The 15623-nt window shown below is 38.4% G+C and overlaps 1 protein-coding gene across 2 annotated transcripts; it reads left to right on the top strand.

Moving 5' to 3' along the window:
* Window positions 1-4953: 4953 nt before the first annotated feature.
* Window positions 4954-14332, top strand: LOC311291543 (uncharacterized protein). Of its 2 annotated transcripts, none has more exons than XM_084410604.1 (3): window positions 4954-5252; window positions 11333-11560; window positions 11789-14332. In XM_084410604.1, exons 2-3 carry the CDS (start codon window positions 11476-11478, stop codon window positions 12754-12756), a joined length of 1053 nt encoding a protein of 350 aa, XP_084266730.1. In that variant the 5' UTR covers window positions 4954-5252; window positions 11333-11475; the 3' UTR covers window positions 12757-14332. The 2 variants fall into 2 exon arrangements, with proteins under 2 accessions (XP_084266730.1, XP_084266731.1); XM_084410605.1 differs by lacking the exon at window positions 4954-5252 and adding an exon at window positions 5360-5385.
* The last annotated feature ends 1291 nt before the right edge of the window (window positions 14333-15623 follow it).

The following is a 15623-nucleotide window of genomic DNA, read 5'->3' as shown; positions in this document are numbered from 1 at the left end:
GCTCTTCCCTTAAGATTCTAAAATAAAGATGCATTGAAACACTGCATACACTCAAAATAATAAGCCTTTTTTAAGATGTACGCAATTTAATAGTAAAATTCCTTCAAATTTAATTGAATAATCTTTACGTAATTTAATTGAATAAATTGTACAATCCTTAATCAATTATTAAATTCAATTAAATTCAACTATAAATTTAATTATATAAATTTAATTTTATGGAATTTTACTATTAATTAAATTGAGTAAAAAAAAAAAAAAAAAGGCTTACAATTTTTTTTTTTGTGTACATAGCTTAGCAAACAATGGCTTTTATCTGTTCAGAGTTGATTTACCCCTCCTTCACTATTTTTCTGTGACTGTCTTTAGGACAGTTCACACAAACATGGAAATTCAGTCATTATATACTCACCTTTTTTCGGAACACACAAAGAAATCTAAATAAATCCCTGCTCCTGCTTTCATGTAGTTAGTTTTATATTATTTTTTAAAGGGGTCTTCAAACTTATCATAAAATAATCCCATCCAAATCGTGCCATATATTCAAAGTGTTCTAAAAGGTGTTTGACAAGAAACAAACCGATAATGTAATTTATTATTAAGCGAAAATCTTGACCTTGCAGTTGCAGTCCTGTACATGAAAGTGCGCAGCAGTTTGCACCAGGAAAAGCTATCAGGTTTTTTAGATAGGATTTCAGCTATCAGTTTTAATAAAACAAGGCCGATAAACCTCAGAAGATTATGTGTATTTATCTGACAGCCAGAATGACAGTTCTTGCGTGAACATTAGAGCAAACAATGTATAGGCTAGGCCTATATACCTGTACAGTGGAGAGCGAGCTCACAGTATTACACAGTATACATATATATAAAATGTGAAAAGTATAATTGTTTTAAAATTATGAGAGTTAGAGTATCAGCAGGTACCTTCTTGAGCCACGGCACAACATTCAGGTAAAATGGGCCAGCTGTTTGGTTAAAATGGGCCAATATAAAAAGAGATCGATTACCAGTAAACACAAAAACACTTTTTCTGTAGCTACTGTAGGTCTTAACATCACACTTAGTTAGGCCAGTTAGAGCTTTTGCTCCATTTCCTTCAAAGGCAGTCTTTGCAGATATAACCATCTTCATCACAGATGCCATTATCCTCTCCACAGCTCTCGTGGTGCCATGAATTGCACTGACAACAGCACACCCAGTCCTCTGTGGCCTTTGGGTCATTCACATCATCATACACTCTCTGGCAGGCTGCGCTGGGGTATTTGCTAATCTTGCTTTGTGCTCTATTCCCTTTTTGATTTTGTCCCTTTGGTTGTTTTTTGTTCTTTTTGGTAGTAATGTAATTGATGTGGTCTGTGCTTGTTAAATGGTAGGTGGGGGGCCTGGCCCTTGTTTCGAGGCTCATTTCCCATTTTGAAATGGGTATTAGGTCACTGAAGGTTACTGGTCTTGTGCTGACCTCTACAGAAGACCCGGAAGATGAGGGATGTTCATCCTCCTCCTGATGGTTTGAGGTGTCTTGCTCAGGAGTGAAAACGTGGAATAAGGACCTCTCCATATCCTCCTGGGATGTGATGATTACTTCTTCATACACCAAATCCTTACTGACAGTGTCACGTGTAATCATGATCGGTGTATCTTCTACCACAGCCAGTTCCGTTCCTGTGGGTAGTACAGCCCTCTCTGTTGTGATGCTTGGTTTGTATACATTATCAAGGATTATGTTTTTGTTAACAGGAAACATCCCTGTGCCCCTGAATCCAGCCTGGACGTTTTCAACTGTCGCAGTCTTCTGCCAGGCCTGGTGAGCCAGAGTTTTGGGGAGCTTCTGTCCTGCCGTCCTCCATATCCACTTCCGCCCCTCCTCATACCAATTGTGTTTCAAACTTTTGAAAAGTGCTTTGTCAGCAGGCTGGAGGGCATGTGTGGTGTGAGGCAGATAGGCCATAACATGCAAATTTTTGGCTTTCATCAGTTGTATGAAGTCCAAATTATAGACATGGCTACTGTGGCCATCCAACAGGAGAACATGGGGCCTTTGGTCATCTTTTGGCAGCAGCTCTGTAAACATCTGACCCCACTCCAGCCGTTGTCAGAGACCCTAACTGCAACAATTTCTGGGCAGCCATAAAGCCACTCACACCTTGCCTTTAAAAATGACCATTGTTAATAATGTTATTAATGTTTATTAATATATGTTAATGTTAACGTAATGTTAATGTATCTTAATGTTCCCGCTGCATTGAACGCTGCAAGAACTGTCGTGGTTCTTTCTCCCCAGCAGTTACCTCTACACAGGGCTTATCTACCTCCCCAACCACACAGGTAGAGCTAACTGGTCTTGCAGGGCAGATTCATCTCAAATTCCTCCAGCAGATCCTCATACTGTTGAAACAGGGTTCAGCCCTGCTGCTCTTGACATCTCTTTTGGTAAGGGGGAAGCCTCTTTTGGGGAGGAGCTTGATAAGACTGGCCAGTTCTTTCTCAGATTCCTCTGGCAGGTATTGCTTCCTCCCAGATGCATAGCCAGCAACTTTGCAACTAATGCGCCTTTGCAAAGTGGTCTTTGGAATGTTCCAAGCCCTTGCTAAAAAGCTAACATTAACAGTCCGCCCTCTCCCAACTATCTCCTGGTATTCATTAATGACACCCCTCATTCTGTCATTTCTCCACTGGTTGTACTGACATCTTCCTTTCTTTCCCTTTCCCTTCTCTCTTCTTGTCTCTCTATTTCCTTTCTCTGCTTGTTCATATTCACAGACAGTCTCTTTCGTCTTGTCGTGCTTGAATGGTTTAAAAGCATTTGCATGCCTGATCATGTAATGATAATGTAACGCTAACATAAGGATGACAGAAAAAACGGATGCTGCGTTAAATATTTGACAGCCCTTATATATATATATATATATATATAGTAGGGCTGTCAAAATTAACGAGTTAATAACGCATTAACACAAATTCATTTTAACGACACTAATTTTATTAACTCACAATTAATGCATCGCACGTTTTCTGTTTGACCCTAGCGTAGTTGGAGAAAAAGGAGATGCAGCAGCAAACAGAAATGTTATCTAATGATAATACATATGAACTACCTTTGAGAGCCACCATTACAAACAAGATTCACAACTTCTATGAAGAGATATGCGCCCTTGATGAGCACGTTTGCTGAGCCCGCACTGATGCAAGCTCCACAGCAGACTTCTTCCTGACAGCTTAAGCAGCGTTACGTCATGAAAGTGTGGACTCGTAGGAAGACTGCGAGGGTTTAGGGTGCCATTTGGGACAGAGCCTATAGAGGGTTTTCACCTACGTCATGATTTGGTCAGTTACCCGGATGCGCGGCCATATTGGAGGTACTCGGGTGTAAACAACAGCATGGATTGCACTGTTTATGTACTACTGAACACATTGTTACACTAATTTCTGATGTCTAAACCACGGGAACAACACATGGAAGCTGCGAAATCATATAGAGAAGGACTTAAAGCAGGAAAGAGCTCAACATTTTGACAAACTTAAGGTAATATGTGGTAAAGATCTGAACGAGCTAGCTTCTCCAACTAGTCCTTACTTCTATTTCGACATTGGCTACGTTCAGATTGTCAGTCCAAAAAAAAAGCACATGAAATCCGTTTCAAGCTACATCCATATGTGGTTTAATATCCTATTTAAATCACATATCAGGAAATCCACCAGTCTGAACACTCTTTCGCGTGGTTTATGTGACTTTCTCACGCCACGTAAAATGTAAACATCAGACGTTGTTATAGGGAACATGCTGAAAGTCGCTGCCGAAACAAGGCTGTGTTGTTGCAAAGTGCCGGACAAGCAGAAAATTATTATTTTTGAAAAGTATTTTGAAACCGGCGCGGAAAAAGAGTTGTGCATACAGTACCAGCCTCCTACAGTTCTGCAGCTCGAGACGCAGTAGTCCAGCGCAGCGGCTACACATCTCCATATTGTAAAATTTAAATAAGAAAACATTTATATTGCAAATGCAAACCCCTCCATCAACGCAACATCATTGCCGTGTTGTCAAAGAGCTGCGTGGACACACAAATCGGACCTGAACAGTTGCAATACAGTGTGGACATCATTTTAGATCATATTCCAATCGGATACAAAGATAATCGGATTGACAGTGTGTATGTACTCATAGTTAACTATTTTACGTCAACATTTTAGCCATAGTTAACGCTTCATTTACACATGTGGCTGATGCTGTGCCTCTCTCAACCACAAACGCCATCTTTCATCAGTTTTTTGCACTCTTCTCTTTAACTTTCGGCAGTCTATAGAACTAGAAATGTTTTTTCTCGGTGCGACCGATGAGTACAGACCAAAACTTGACCATTTTTCAGAAGCAATAATCAGCCAAATTTGCGAGTCCGTTCAGTTCAATGGCACTGTTTACGTTCAGCCAAATTTGGCCACTGTTTACGTTCAGTGCCTCCAAAATGGCCGACTTCCGGATTGATGACGCGTCGTGAAAACCCTCTATATATGCAGAGTTTGATTAGTTTTTGTAACATGCTCCATTAACTTCACAGAAAGGAAACCGGGATGGTAGAAAGCAGCATCCTGCTTGTTTTCTTTATTTTACAAAAGCACACTGTTTTGCTTTTATTGTGAGTGTATTAAAATAGACCCTTTACAGTTTTGAATGATGTCTTTGTTTGCAAGGTGCAGGCAGACAGAGGACGATCATAATTAAACATGGTTGTGATTTGAAATGAATTTAGAAAAGCAGAGTATTACAGTTAAATCACATCTTTAAATAAACCATCAAAAAATCTGCTATTTTTAAGGAGAGGCGAATTCAATAAGAAGTAACGGAACTTTTTTGAGTTTTATTTATGATCGAGACTTTTATTTTAGCTTCGCCGAACGACGTAATGATGACGTCAGTCACGTCACAGGAACATGGATGTTAGACAGGCTTTGATGTTAGGAAATTAAAAATATAAAAAGGAAACAAAAGAAATAAGGGAACACACAAGTTGTTGTTTTTTGGCATGGGAGCTGAACACGCAGTAGCCAGAAATACAACTTAGGTGAACCCGAAATAATAATAAATATTTATATATAAAGAAATAAAGAAAATGAATAGAGACGTGACTATAATCCATGTACGAATACAAACAGTAGGTGGCGGTACGTGCCTAAGGTGCGGAATACGCCAGAATTCCAAAGAAGAAGAAGAAGAAGAAGAACATGGATGTTTGCTGTTATTCAGCCGAGGGAAGGTCTGTGTTTTCAGCGCTTCAGTAGTTAATGTATATAAATATTATATACTATATAATATACTATACTATATAAATATATTATATACTATATAAAACGGTTGGAAGTTTTGACATAAGTGCTCCCGATGACGAGGTATTAGCCTATTATTGAAGACATTTTGCGTTAGTAATGTGAAACAAATGTAGATAATTGCCGAATATAATATTGTAATTTTTTCGAGGCCTGTTTACATCAACTATGAAGTAACGTTAAAAACGGACAGAATGGGAATGTTTAATTATGCTTTATCTACATTTTATTACAGAAGCTGCGTATATTATTTCTTGCAGTACACTTTATACTTTACAGTCATTGTACTGTGTTCCTGTGTCACTAAAGCTAGTGAAATCTTTATTGTTATGTATCTTATAACCTTTTTTGTTTTTAAGTGAGTCGAGTTTTATTCTGCAAGTGAATGATTGAAGTGCATTTTGCTGGATACGACTGAAACCTGTCATCATGTACTGGTCATACTGGATCTCAAAATAAAAATGAGACCGAAATAGGAAATTATATTTTCCTTAAAGAGGTTGAAGCCATATTTTAGAGCCATTAAGAGTTAAGCATTTATCCTCTATCATTTTCATACATTTCCTATAGAAAAATGAAAATGATCCCATGATTTACTCACTCTCAAGCCATCCTAGGTGTAAATGCCTTTCTTCTTTAAGCCAAACACAATTAGAGTTCTATTAAAAATATCCTGCTTCTTCCAAGCTTTATAATGGGAGTGAATGGTTACTGAGATTTTGAAGCCCAAAAAAGCGAATTCATCCATCATAAAAGTATCCATATGGCTCCAGGGGGTTAAAGGGCATATTGCAGGTCAGGGCCCCCAGAGCCCCCAGTGAGTCAATGTATGACTTGATGTGCAGTGCACTGACTTTGCACCCAGGCTTTAAGGACTGTATGTGTTACCATGTTGAACTCAATCATATCACCGGGATTATAATCCTCCGGTCTAAAGTGAACGCTACACACGAAGCAGATGCAGAAGTGAAGTCCCGACTCTTCAGCTGCACAAAACGCACCCAGACATGGAAGATAGCACCGTCCTTTATCTTGTTAGGAAACCTGTGGACTCGATGTCCTGACAGGCTGGAGTTTGTGCAGACTCCACAAACACAATAATTTATGACCACGATAAATTGAAATTAATAACTACTGAAAACACAGTGAATCACGACCGCTTCTACTGAATATCAACCTACTCTGCCCAGAGCAAACGCAGAGCAAACGACTCCCTCTTGTGACGTAATTATATGACGCGATGTTGGGAAAAAAAGCATTTTTAAAAACGGTCAAGGAAACTTGTCACTTTTTCTACTAAATTTGTGCCCATGTCTTGTAAAACATTTTAAATTCTGAATTAACTTTTCATATGGTATTTTCATACAAGGTTAGGCTATATATTAATTTTGTAAAAAAATAAATACCCACTGACCCCCCAACGTGTCACGTGCCAGGCGTCAGGTCAGAGGTCACTCTTCAGCCGGAACTAGACTCGCGCACAGCCGTGACCGTAAGTCAGTCATTACAGTTTATAAAGTTATAAATATGGATATTTTCGTAGCTTCGCTTCAGAAGGCCTTTATTAACCCCCTGGAACCATATGAATAATTTTTATGATGGATGGATGTGCTTTTTTGGGCTTCGAAGTAGTGCTGCTCGATTATTACAAAAACCATAATCACGATTATTTTGCTCAAAATTGAAATCAACGTTATTTAACACTATTATAGGTGGGTGATCTAATCAAAGTCTTATTTCATGATGAGTCACTTTAAATGTCAGTGAAATGTCGCAATTATCAGTACTTCAACAAAAACTAAGACTAGGTTAATTAATGTAAGTAAAAGTCCTCAAAACAGTTACAGTACAGAAGACAAGTAAACAGTCAGCAGTACAATAAGAAGAAATAAACTAAATTACAAACTAACTGAAAAATAGAAATTAAATAATTAGTGCTTTAGGTTTTTCAGGAAGATGTACTCAGTGGTATTCAGATAAGTAATGTTAATAGCCTACAACAGAAACTGAATAACGTAATCAAATGTAAAATAACACTGCTGTATTCACCTTATTTTTAACGGAAATACGGACGCAGCCAGTTGACGGTATTTTGTGCGAGACTTCCGGTAAGGCACTTCCGGTCACTGGCGAGCGTTGTTCGTAACAACAAACTCATCGTTATGGCTTCGAGGAAGACCGGGATTGTTTGTGCAGTTAGAGGTTGTCATAATAACTGGCACAAAAGAAAGATTTACTTGGAGCAGGAGTGTTTTAATCATCGAATTATTGACATTTTAATAATCAGGCGCCACACTGGCTGCGTGGCGTTTCTGTTGCGTGGTGTTTTCTATGTGTTTGCACACCAGAAACGTCTCTGACGAGGCGTTGCTGCTGCTAGGTGACATGATAAGCCTCATTGGTGATATATTCGACATATGGGGAGAGAGTTGTGGAAGGCACTTAATGTTAAACATAAATATATAGCAGCAAAGACAACGTCGGCAGTATTGACGGCAAAATAGGCTACAGAATATTTCGTTCTGTATTGACAGGTGCAATATTTGAAAATCGATAATATATATATATTTTTTTACATTTAGGCTATATCTGCATTTATGTCAAAACCTAAATTCAAACATCAAAATGTCATTAATATGTATTCATATCAAAATGACATACAAACATATTTTCCTATTCTATTTTGCCTGGAAACGCTTCCGAAACGCTTGCGTGTCGCGTGAAAAATAGGCATCGATTCTATTTCTAGCATGCACGCGTTTTCCCTGAGACGCGCGTGTCACGCAGGCAGTGTGCAAGCTCTAAATAACCGGTTAACATGGGAGCCGAAATAACGGACACGCCACGCAGCCCATTTGAAGAAACGACCGTATGTTTGTTCTTTTCATTTCGTGAACACAAGACCTACAGAAGACCACCCGATACCAGAAAAGTGGCTGGGCTATGAAGTCTGAATAAAAACTCCAAGGAGAAACAAAATCATTATAGTAACCCCTGTATAAAATCTAGTCATCATGGCATTTATTTTGTATGATTTATAATTATTTATAGCCATCTATGATCTACTTATTGCTATCATGTGCTTTGGTTGCATTCTGATGACATTATTAATACATTTGACATGACAAAATAGCCTACCTCCATAGATATATTAACTTAGTCCAGCGTTGGCTCGACCGTGTTTAGGGCGGTGCTGAAGGCGCCGGCGAAGTTTTGGCAATCTACCAGCTAAATGCATGAGTGTTTTCAACCAGGTCCAGAACCCGACCTGGGTGAGGCGGGGCTTTAGTTCTTTGTTGTATTCATCTGCTACGGCATGTGTAACATTTTTCTGTCAACTCTGCATAATCCTTCGCAATCGATATCGTTAGTTAGCCCAGAGAAGCGAGGAAACGGAAGTGCCGCACAAAAACCGGAAACTGGACCCATATTTACTTCCGCGTTCGAAAATAAGGTGAATACATTAAATATAGACTGATCCTTATTAAAACTACAGTTTATTCATTCACGAGCAGTGAGTGATTTTATCTTTGTCTTTTGTTGTTTGATTTACAATAATGACTGCAGCAGATTTATTAGGCTGCTGTCACTTTAAGAGTTTAATGCACGGACCCAGTATACTGTTACACGCGCTCTTCCTCAGTGTTTGCATTTCAACATATGTAGGCTATTGGACCGTTTAGGCGCGTATCTGAAACCCACAGTATACTTCGCTTATGCGTGTTCCGCCTTGTCTCGGGGCATCTAGGGAACCATATCTCTTTCAAGGCTTAATACGCTTTTAATAATACTGTTTAATATCAAGCACGTCCCGCAGTTTAGCAACACTCACTTATTTTGCTGATTTAGATGTCAAGTTTGGGCTTTTAGGGAGGAGCGAAAGTGCACCGCTGTGAAGGAAAGGAAGGTTTAGTAACCCTGTCGAGTAACTTAACCGTCAAAATATTGGAAGTGCGCTTTCCACAGACGAGAATCCATGAACCGCATTATTACACCATTTTAAAGTATGCGATTCATAAATATATGCTATGTTTTTTTTGGGGGGGGGGGGGGGGGGGGGGGGGGGTTCTGTTTTTTCTGCTCCATGCAAACTCCATCTCTGCACGCTGTGAGTTTGGGTTGCTTAACGTTCATCCGGGAACGCATTGTGCGCCAATTCACAAGATTTGTAACGTAAATAATCTATAAACCTGCGCCAACACAGGAGAATACATACATATGTTTCTAAATATGCTAATTGTTGTTCATTGCGATTTCAAAATAAAAGTTTAAACCATCGCTCTGAGTTTACATGTTTTGATGTGCACATGATCTTGTTCAAGAAATTACAGCAGCTGTTGCATTTCTGTCGTGACCAAATATTAAAGATTAAGTGGACATTTGAAATAAATGTTGTTTGGTCAATATTAAACAAGGATTTGATCATGCTGTAGAGTAACAATAACTAACACCAGGCCATTGGCGCCCTCTGCAGCATTTGTTATAATGTACATAAGTTATGTTTATATTAGTTTACATCATTTATTTGACAGTTTTTCTTAATAGTTTTGTTCAATAAAACCCAGATGATTACTTACTTTGATACTTTATTTGAACCAATTATTATTTATTGTTATTATACATTTGTATTTTAAGTCATTTTAAAGGCTGTTGTTCACTTGGATCTATTTTTATTATCAAAAATGTTTATCCGATTAAAGGTACAATATGCAAGAATTTTGCATTGAAATATCCCATAATCTCAAGGCCAGTGTTATATATTTTGTTAAGTTGATTACTTACAATATCCCAAATGTTTCCAACCGATTGCAGCTGGTTCTGTCGACAAAGCATGCTTAATTTTATATTTTCCAAATGTAGCATTCGGTAATAGTTATGTTTATGTAAGGGAAGTATTATTGCTTTAGATTTGTGTTTAGTTCATTGACATTGTTTATCACGTCTGGTGTTTATGACCATGTAAATAAATATAGCATGTGTTATACATAAAGATTAATCAGTATTTTGGCAAATGATGTGGGTATGTTCGAATGTACTTTTACAACAATTGTTTAGAACACGTAAAACTGCGCAGCGTTATCACAACAATGAATTTGACATACAGTAACATCTATGATAACCAATGTAGTATTAAACCTTACTTTTCTTGCGGTTAATTCATTTTAATGAAATAAAAGTGTGATGAGGTTCAAGAGTCAGGAAGGAAGAAGACGGGTCGGTGTGACTGGGACTCGTACTTTATTAAAAGCAAAACAAACAAAAGTCACGCACAACTTGCATTCACCGTGGCAACCGCGACGGCACAAAACAGTTCAAAAATGAGAGCTTGGATCCACCGGTTTTCTTTCTCTGCGTCCAATTTTCTCTTCAGTCTCTCTCTCGTTCCAGCGCGCGGCTTAAAAGCGGTCTCTCCACGCCGGTCACTGCAATAAGACACAGGTGTTCCTCATTTGCACTTGACCTACTTGCTCGTCTCTTCTCTCTCCCATTACAGACCGCGCTGAACCACGCCCCCCTCGCCACAAAAAGCATGTCATTATAAAAAAAGAACTTAGCCTCATCCATGAACATGATTTTTCGATTCCCGTCTGACTGATTTACATCCACGGTGGAGTTTAAAACGACAGTTCCCATCATTCCACGCTCCTTCACATTGTTGTTTGGAATGTAGCACCCTCTAGCGGCAAAAAATTATTGCATATTGTAGCTTTAATCGATGGAATAATCGGTAGAATACTCGATTCCTAGAATAATTGATAGCGGCAGACCTAATCGGAAGCCAAATTCAAAAATCAATTACGATTAATCGCACAACCCTACTTCAAAGTCTCAGTTACTATTCACTCCCATTATAAAGCTTGGAAGAGCCAGGGTATTTTTTAATGTAACTCTGATTGTGTTTGGCTGAAAGAAGAAAGTCATACACACCTAGGATGGCTTGAGTAACTGAGTAAATTAGGGGATAATTTTCATTTTTGGTTGAACTAACCCTTTAAATTTGACTTGGCAGATTTGGACCTCCATACCAGTGAAGCTGTTCCCCAGAGATGGGAATATTTCAGTCATTCTACAAGTGAAGAAGCCACGTGGATTCAAACAAACAGGATTAATACTGGTGTGACAACCAATCCTGCTTAACACATCATTGAAACGATGGAATTCGTCAGAGTGGTGATTGGGGACGTGAGTGATCCAGAACCATTCAAGATATTAAAGGATGACTCAGAAGAACAAAAAGGTTGGTCCCCAGTTTGATCAACTTACGGTAATTGCAGGGTCTGTTCATTTATGTAAATCAATTGACATGGAATATGTTGATATTGTACCATATTAAAGTAACATCCCTTCAATCACAAAGTAATTTTTAAGGAAAAAAGCAAACCAAAGTGCATCACTGCAGCAATGCCAAGAGTGTGAGAAAAATGTCTTTTTAATTTTTATATATTCTATTTTGTGTTCATTTTAGACCCGGTGGAGGTGAAAGAGGAAAGTCAAGAGTTGAATGAAGTGGAGGAGAAATGTCAGTTTGAGGAACCTCATGCATTCATAACTAGTGACAAATCTTTGAGTTGCTCACAGACTGAAAATAACTGCGCACAGAAAAGCGCTCTCATCTGCCCTCATTGTGGAAAGTGTTTTAAACAAAGAGGACACCTTGAGGATCACATAAGGACTCACACCGGAGAGAAGCCTTACACATGCCTTCAGTGCGGAAAGAGTTTCACACACAAAGGAAACCTTAAGGATCACATGAGAATTCACTCTGGAGAGAGGCGATTCGCATGTCAGCAGTGCGGGAAAAGATTCACGCATAAAGCAAATCTTACGGATCACATAAGGATTCACACCGGAGAGAAGCCCTTCACATGCACTCAGTGCGGAAGGAGTTTCACACACGCGACGAGTCTGAAAACTCACCTGCTCACTCACTCCGGAGAAAGGCCATTCAACTGTGATCAGTGCGGTCAAAAGTTCATTTTGGCGGCGCACTTAAAAAGACACCTGAAAATCCACACCAACGAGCGGCCGTACGTGTGCTCTTTTTGTGGGAAGAGTTTTTTATGGCTCTGCTATTTTAAAGACCACCAGAAAAAACACACCGGTGTGAAAGCGCACGTGTGCTCCGAGTGTGGCAGTGCTTTTACTAGAGCCAGCGAACTGAAAATGCACCAAAGAATCCATACCGGAGAAAAACCGTACACGTGCTCGTACTGTGGGAAGAGCTTCGCCGAGTCTGGAAACCTGAAGAAACACGAGCGAGTGCACACCGGAGAGAAGCCGTACCAGTGCCCTTCATGCGGGAGGGGATTCAGCCAGTTCAGCCATCTACTGAGACATTTAAAACAGCAGAAGTGTCGCAAATTACCACAGTTCATCTTCAGGCCCCAGGACGAGCAGAGTTCATCCCCTGGTGCAACACTTTCAACTACATAGTGTGTAATTCCGTTGAATCAAAGACTCCCAAAATAGCAATGACTGTGACTGTGATATATTTCCAGAGAAAACTGAGGTTTAACATGCTGACATCCTTAAAAATAGTTTTAAACAAAGTCAGTCGAGGATTTAAAAAAAAGTCAATCTGTTACTGTATTATATATTTAAATAACCTGGATTTCACGATGGGAATACTAAATCTAGGGCTGTCACGATTCCTCGATTAAATTCGAGTACCCAATTCAATGAAAAAAAATCCTTGATTGCATTTTGCTCGTGTCGAGTAACCGCTAAAATACCGGAAGTGGCGCGATCCACAGACGAGAGTCCATGGACCGCATTATTAGACCGTTTTCTAAGGCTGCACAATGTATTAAAACCATTTAAAAACCATTCCCAAAGGCTGCAATTCATTTAAATAACTATATGTGCTGCAGATATATATATCTAATATATATGCGCTTTATTTATTTTCATGTGTGTAGGGTTACGTGCGTTTCAGAGCAGCTCCGTTCACAGTAAATGCTCCACATGAACTCTATCATTTACACGTGTGGCGCGTCTCAGAATCCATCAGTTTGGGTTGCTTATGATATTTATCTGGGAACCTAAACCTAATTATGTTTCTAAATACGCAAATTGTTCATTGCGATTTCAGAATAGAAGTTTAAACCCTCGCTCTGAGTTCGCATATTTTGATGTCCACATTAAATATTGTTTGTCCAGTATTACATATTAAAGGATTTGATCAAGTTACATGTGTAACAACAACAACAAGATCATTGTTTATATTATGTATTTTAACTGTTGTTTTATAAAACCATATTATAACATTATTGCCTCATTATTATAGATGTATTTTAAGTCATTTAAAAGCTTATGTCTCTGCTAGGGTCTATTTTAATTACCACAATTTCTTTTAACTCGATTAATCATCAAAATAATCGACCAATTACCAAAATAATCATTAGTGACAGTCCTAGAAATATCCATAGAAGCTGACATGGCATTAAAAACGAACTGGGAGACGTTTTAAGACACGTTACTTGATGAAATATAGTACAGAGTAGTAGGTTGCTGTGAAGTGCCATGTTTGTAGAGGTGTGTTTCATATGTTGAAGTAGCAGTAGTACAAAAAAGTATATTGATGTGGAACGGTTCACTCAGAAATTAAACTTCTGTCATCATCGTCTGCCTTGCATTTCTTTCTGCTGAACACAAAAGGAGATATTTAAGCCTTATATCTGCTCTTTTCCACACACTGAAACATGTGTGATTCTGACTGTCAAGTGCAAGTATATTAAACCACTCTTTTCAAAAATCCTGTTTTTTTTTCCATGGAAGAAGAAAGATGTGGAGTTTTGAGCAACATTGGAAACTGGATTGTGACAAATTCGCATTTCATTGTTAACTGTGCCTTTCTGTTTGGAGGCTTAACCGGTCAAATAGTAGAACATGACACTATCAGTAACCAAACTGAGCTTGATTTGATCAAGTAACACAATTGTGGATCGAATGTATAAGTTGCTTTGGATAAAATTGTCTTTAAACTGAATAAATGTTAAATGCTTGTTCACCTCTTGTGGATTAAGTGCATTTTCTTGTGTACTTAGCTTGCAAACATCAGTCAAGCTTGGGTGTATACTAGCTTTCTCTTATAAAAAAATTACACAGAGTCAGATTTTTTTAATAATTAGTCTTATATGAGGAGTGTTACAGTTCACATTTCTGAAACATTTTATTTCTCAAAGATACCTCTTTAAGCCTCATGCTACCACAACAAATAAAAAAAAAAAAAAGGTTTTTAATGTGAGTGTTTATATTGGCATATAGAAACCATATATGAACTTTTCAGAGGTTTCAGATATGCAATCATAGCTTTAAAACTTTTGCATTAACAAATCATAAGTGTCCATGATTTTCCTCTTTTGGGGACTTGTGTAGGTTACTAACACAAAGCATGGGAGACCACGTCTTGATATTATTGCATGTAAAATGTATTTGTTACCAACCCTTGATGTGAGGACCATGTCTCTTATTGACTCTTGTCACCAATACAAACTGGTGATGAGTGGGACTGAGAGTGTGCGTGTTTGCATTCATTGCCATAGTGACGTTACATCGCTATTTTATACTTGATTTGTTTCATTTATTCAAAAAAACTATTTAATCAAGGCAGGAGAAATGGTTTCAATGTCGAGTCCTGCTGAGCATCGCTGAATATGACTCAAATTCATCTGGACCACATTTCTGATAGTGTGAGAAACTCTCATCCTCAAAAACCATGAACAGATATATGCGCAGATATATGCATTGCAATGGGAATGCCCATGATTTGTGCCAACCATATGCATTTGCAATATGCATAACCATATGCAAGTGTATGCATTTACAAAATCAATTTTACTGTTCAGCTTGTGTTCATAATTTTGCATCATTTTTGGGCTTATGCAGATCATGGTGACATTAATACTTTTCTATGTTTGATTTGAGTCATATTTTCTTTAACGTTATGATACAGTACGTATGATAAGCATTGCTGTGCTGTGTTGGGTTGATAATATCCACTGTAAAATCTGGGTAAGGAAGCAAAATGAGTTGCGAACCATTGACGCATAGCAAGCTTTTCCATCATTTAGGACACAGCCTGCCTTCTGCCTGTCTGATGTGAGCTCGTGTCTCCACACCCCCACCTCATCTCAAAACTGATTAGAAAATGCCTGCTAACACCACTGACATACTACTTGAACCTTATAATAAAGGTTAAGAACCCTATGTGCATTTTGATATATACAATATAGACCTTAAAAATTCTGTGTAATAATTAAGACATTCTTTCAGCAGGGATACTTCAAACTGATCAAAAG

Source organism: Rutilus rutilus (assembly GCF_951802725.1).
Source record: "Rutilus rutilus genome assembly, chromosome: 6".
NCBI lineage: Eukaryota > Metazoa > Chordata > Actinopteri > Cypriniformes > Leuciscidae > Rutilus > Rutilus rutilus.
The sequence above is the reverse complement of the archived record's forward strand: the minus strand, read 5'-3'. Positions and strand labels throughout refer to the sequence as shown.

Coding starts and splice junctions, on each gene's coding strand:
- LOC311291543 (XM_084410604.1), top strand. CDS start 11,476: ATGGAATTCGTCAGAGTGGTGATTGGGGACGTGAGTGATCCAGAACCA. Junction 11,561..11,788: donor TGACTCAGAAGAACAAAAAG/GTTGGTCCCCAG, acceptor TGTTCATTTTAG/ACCCGGTGGAGGTGAAAGAG.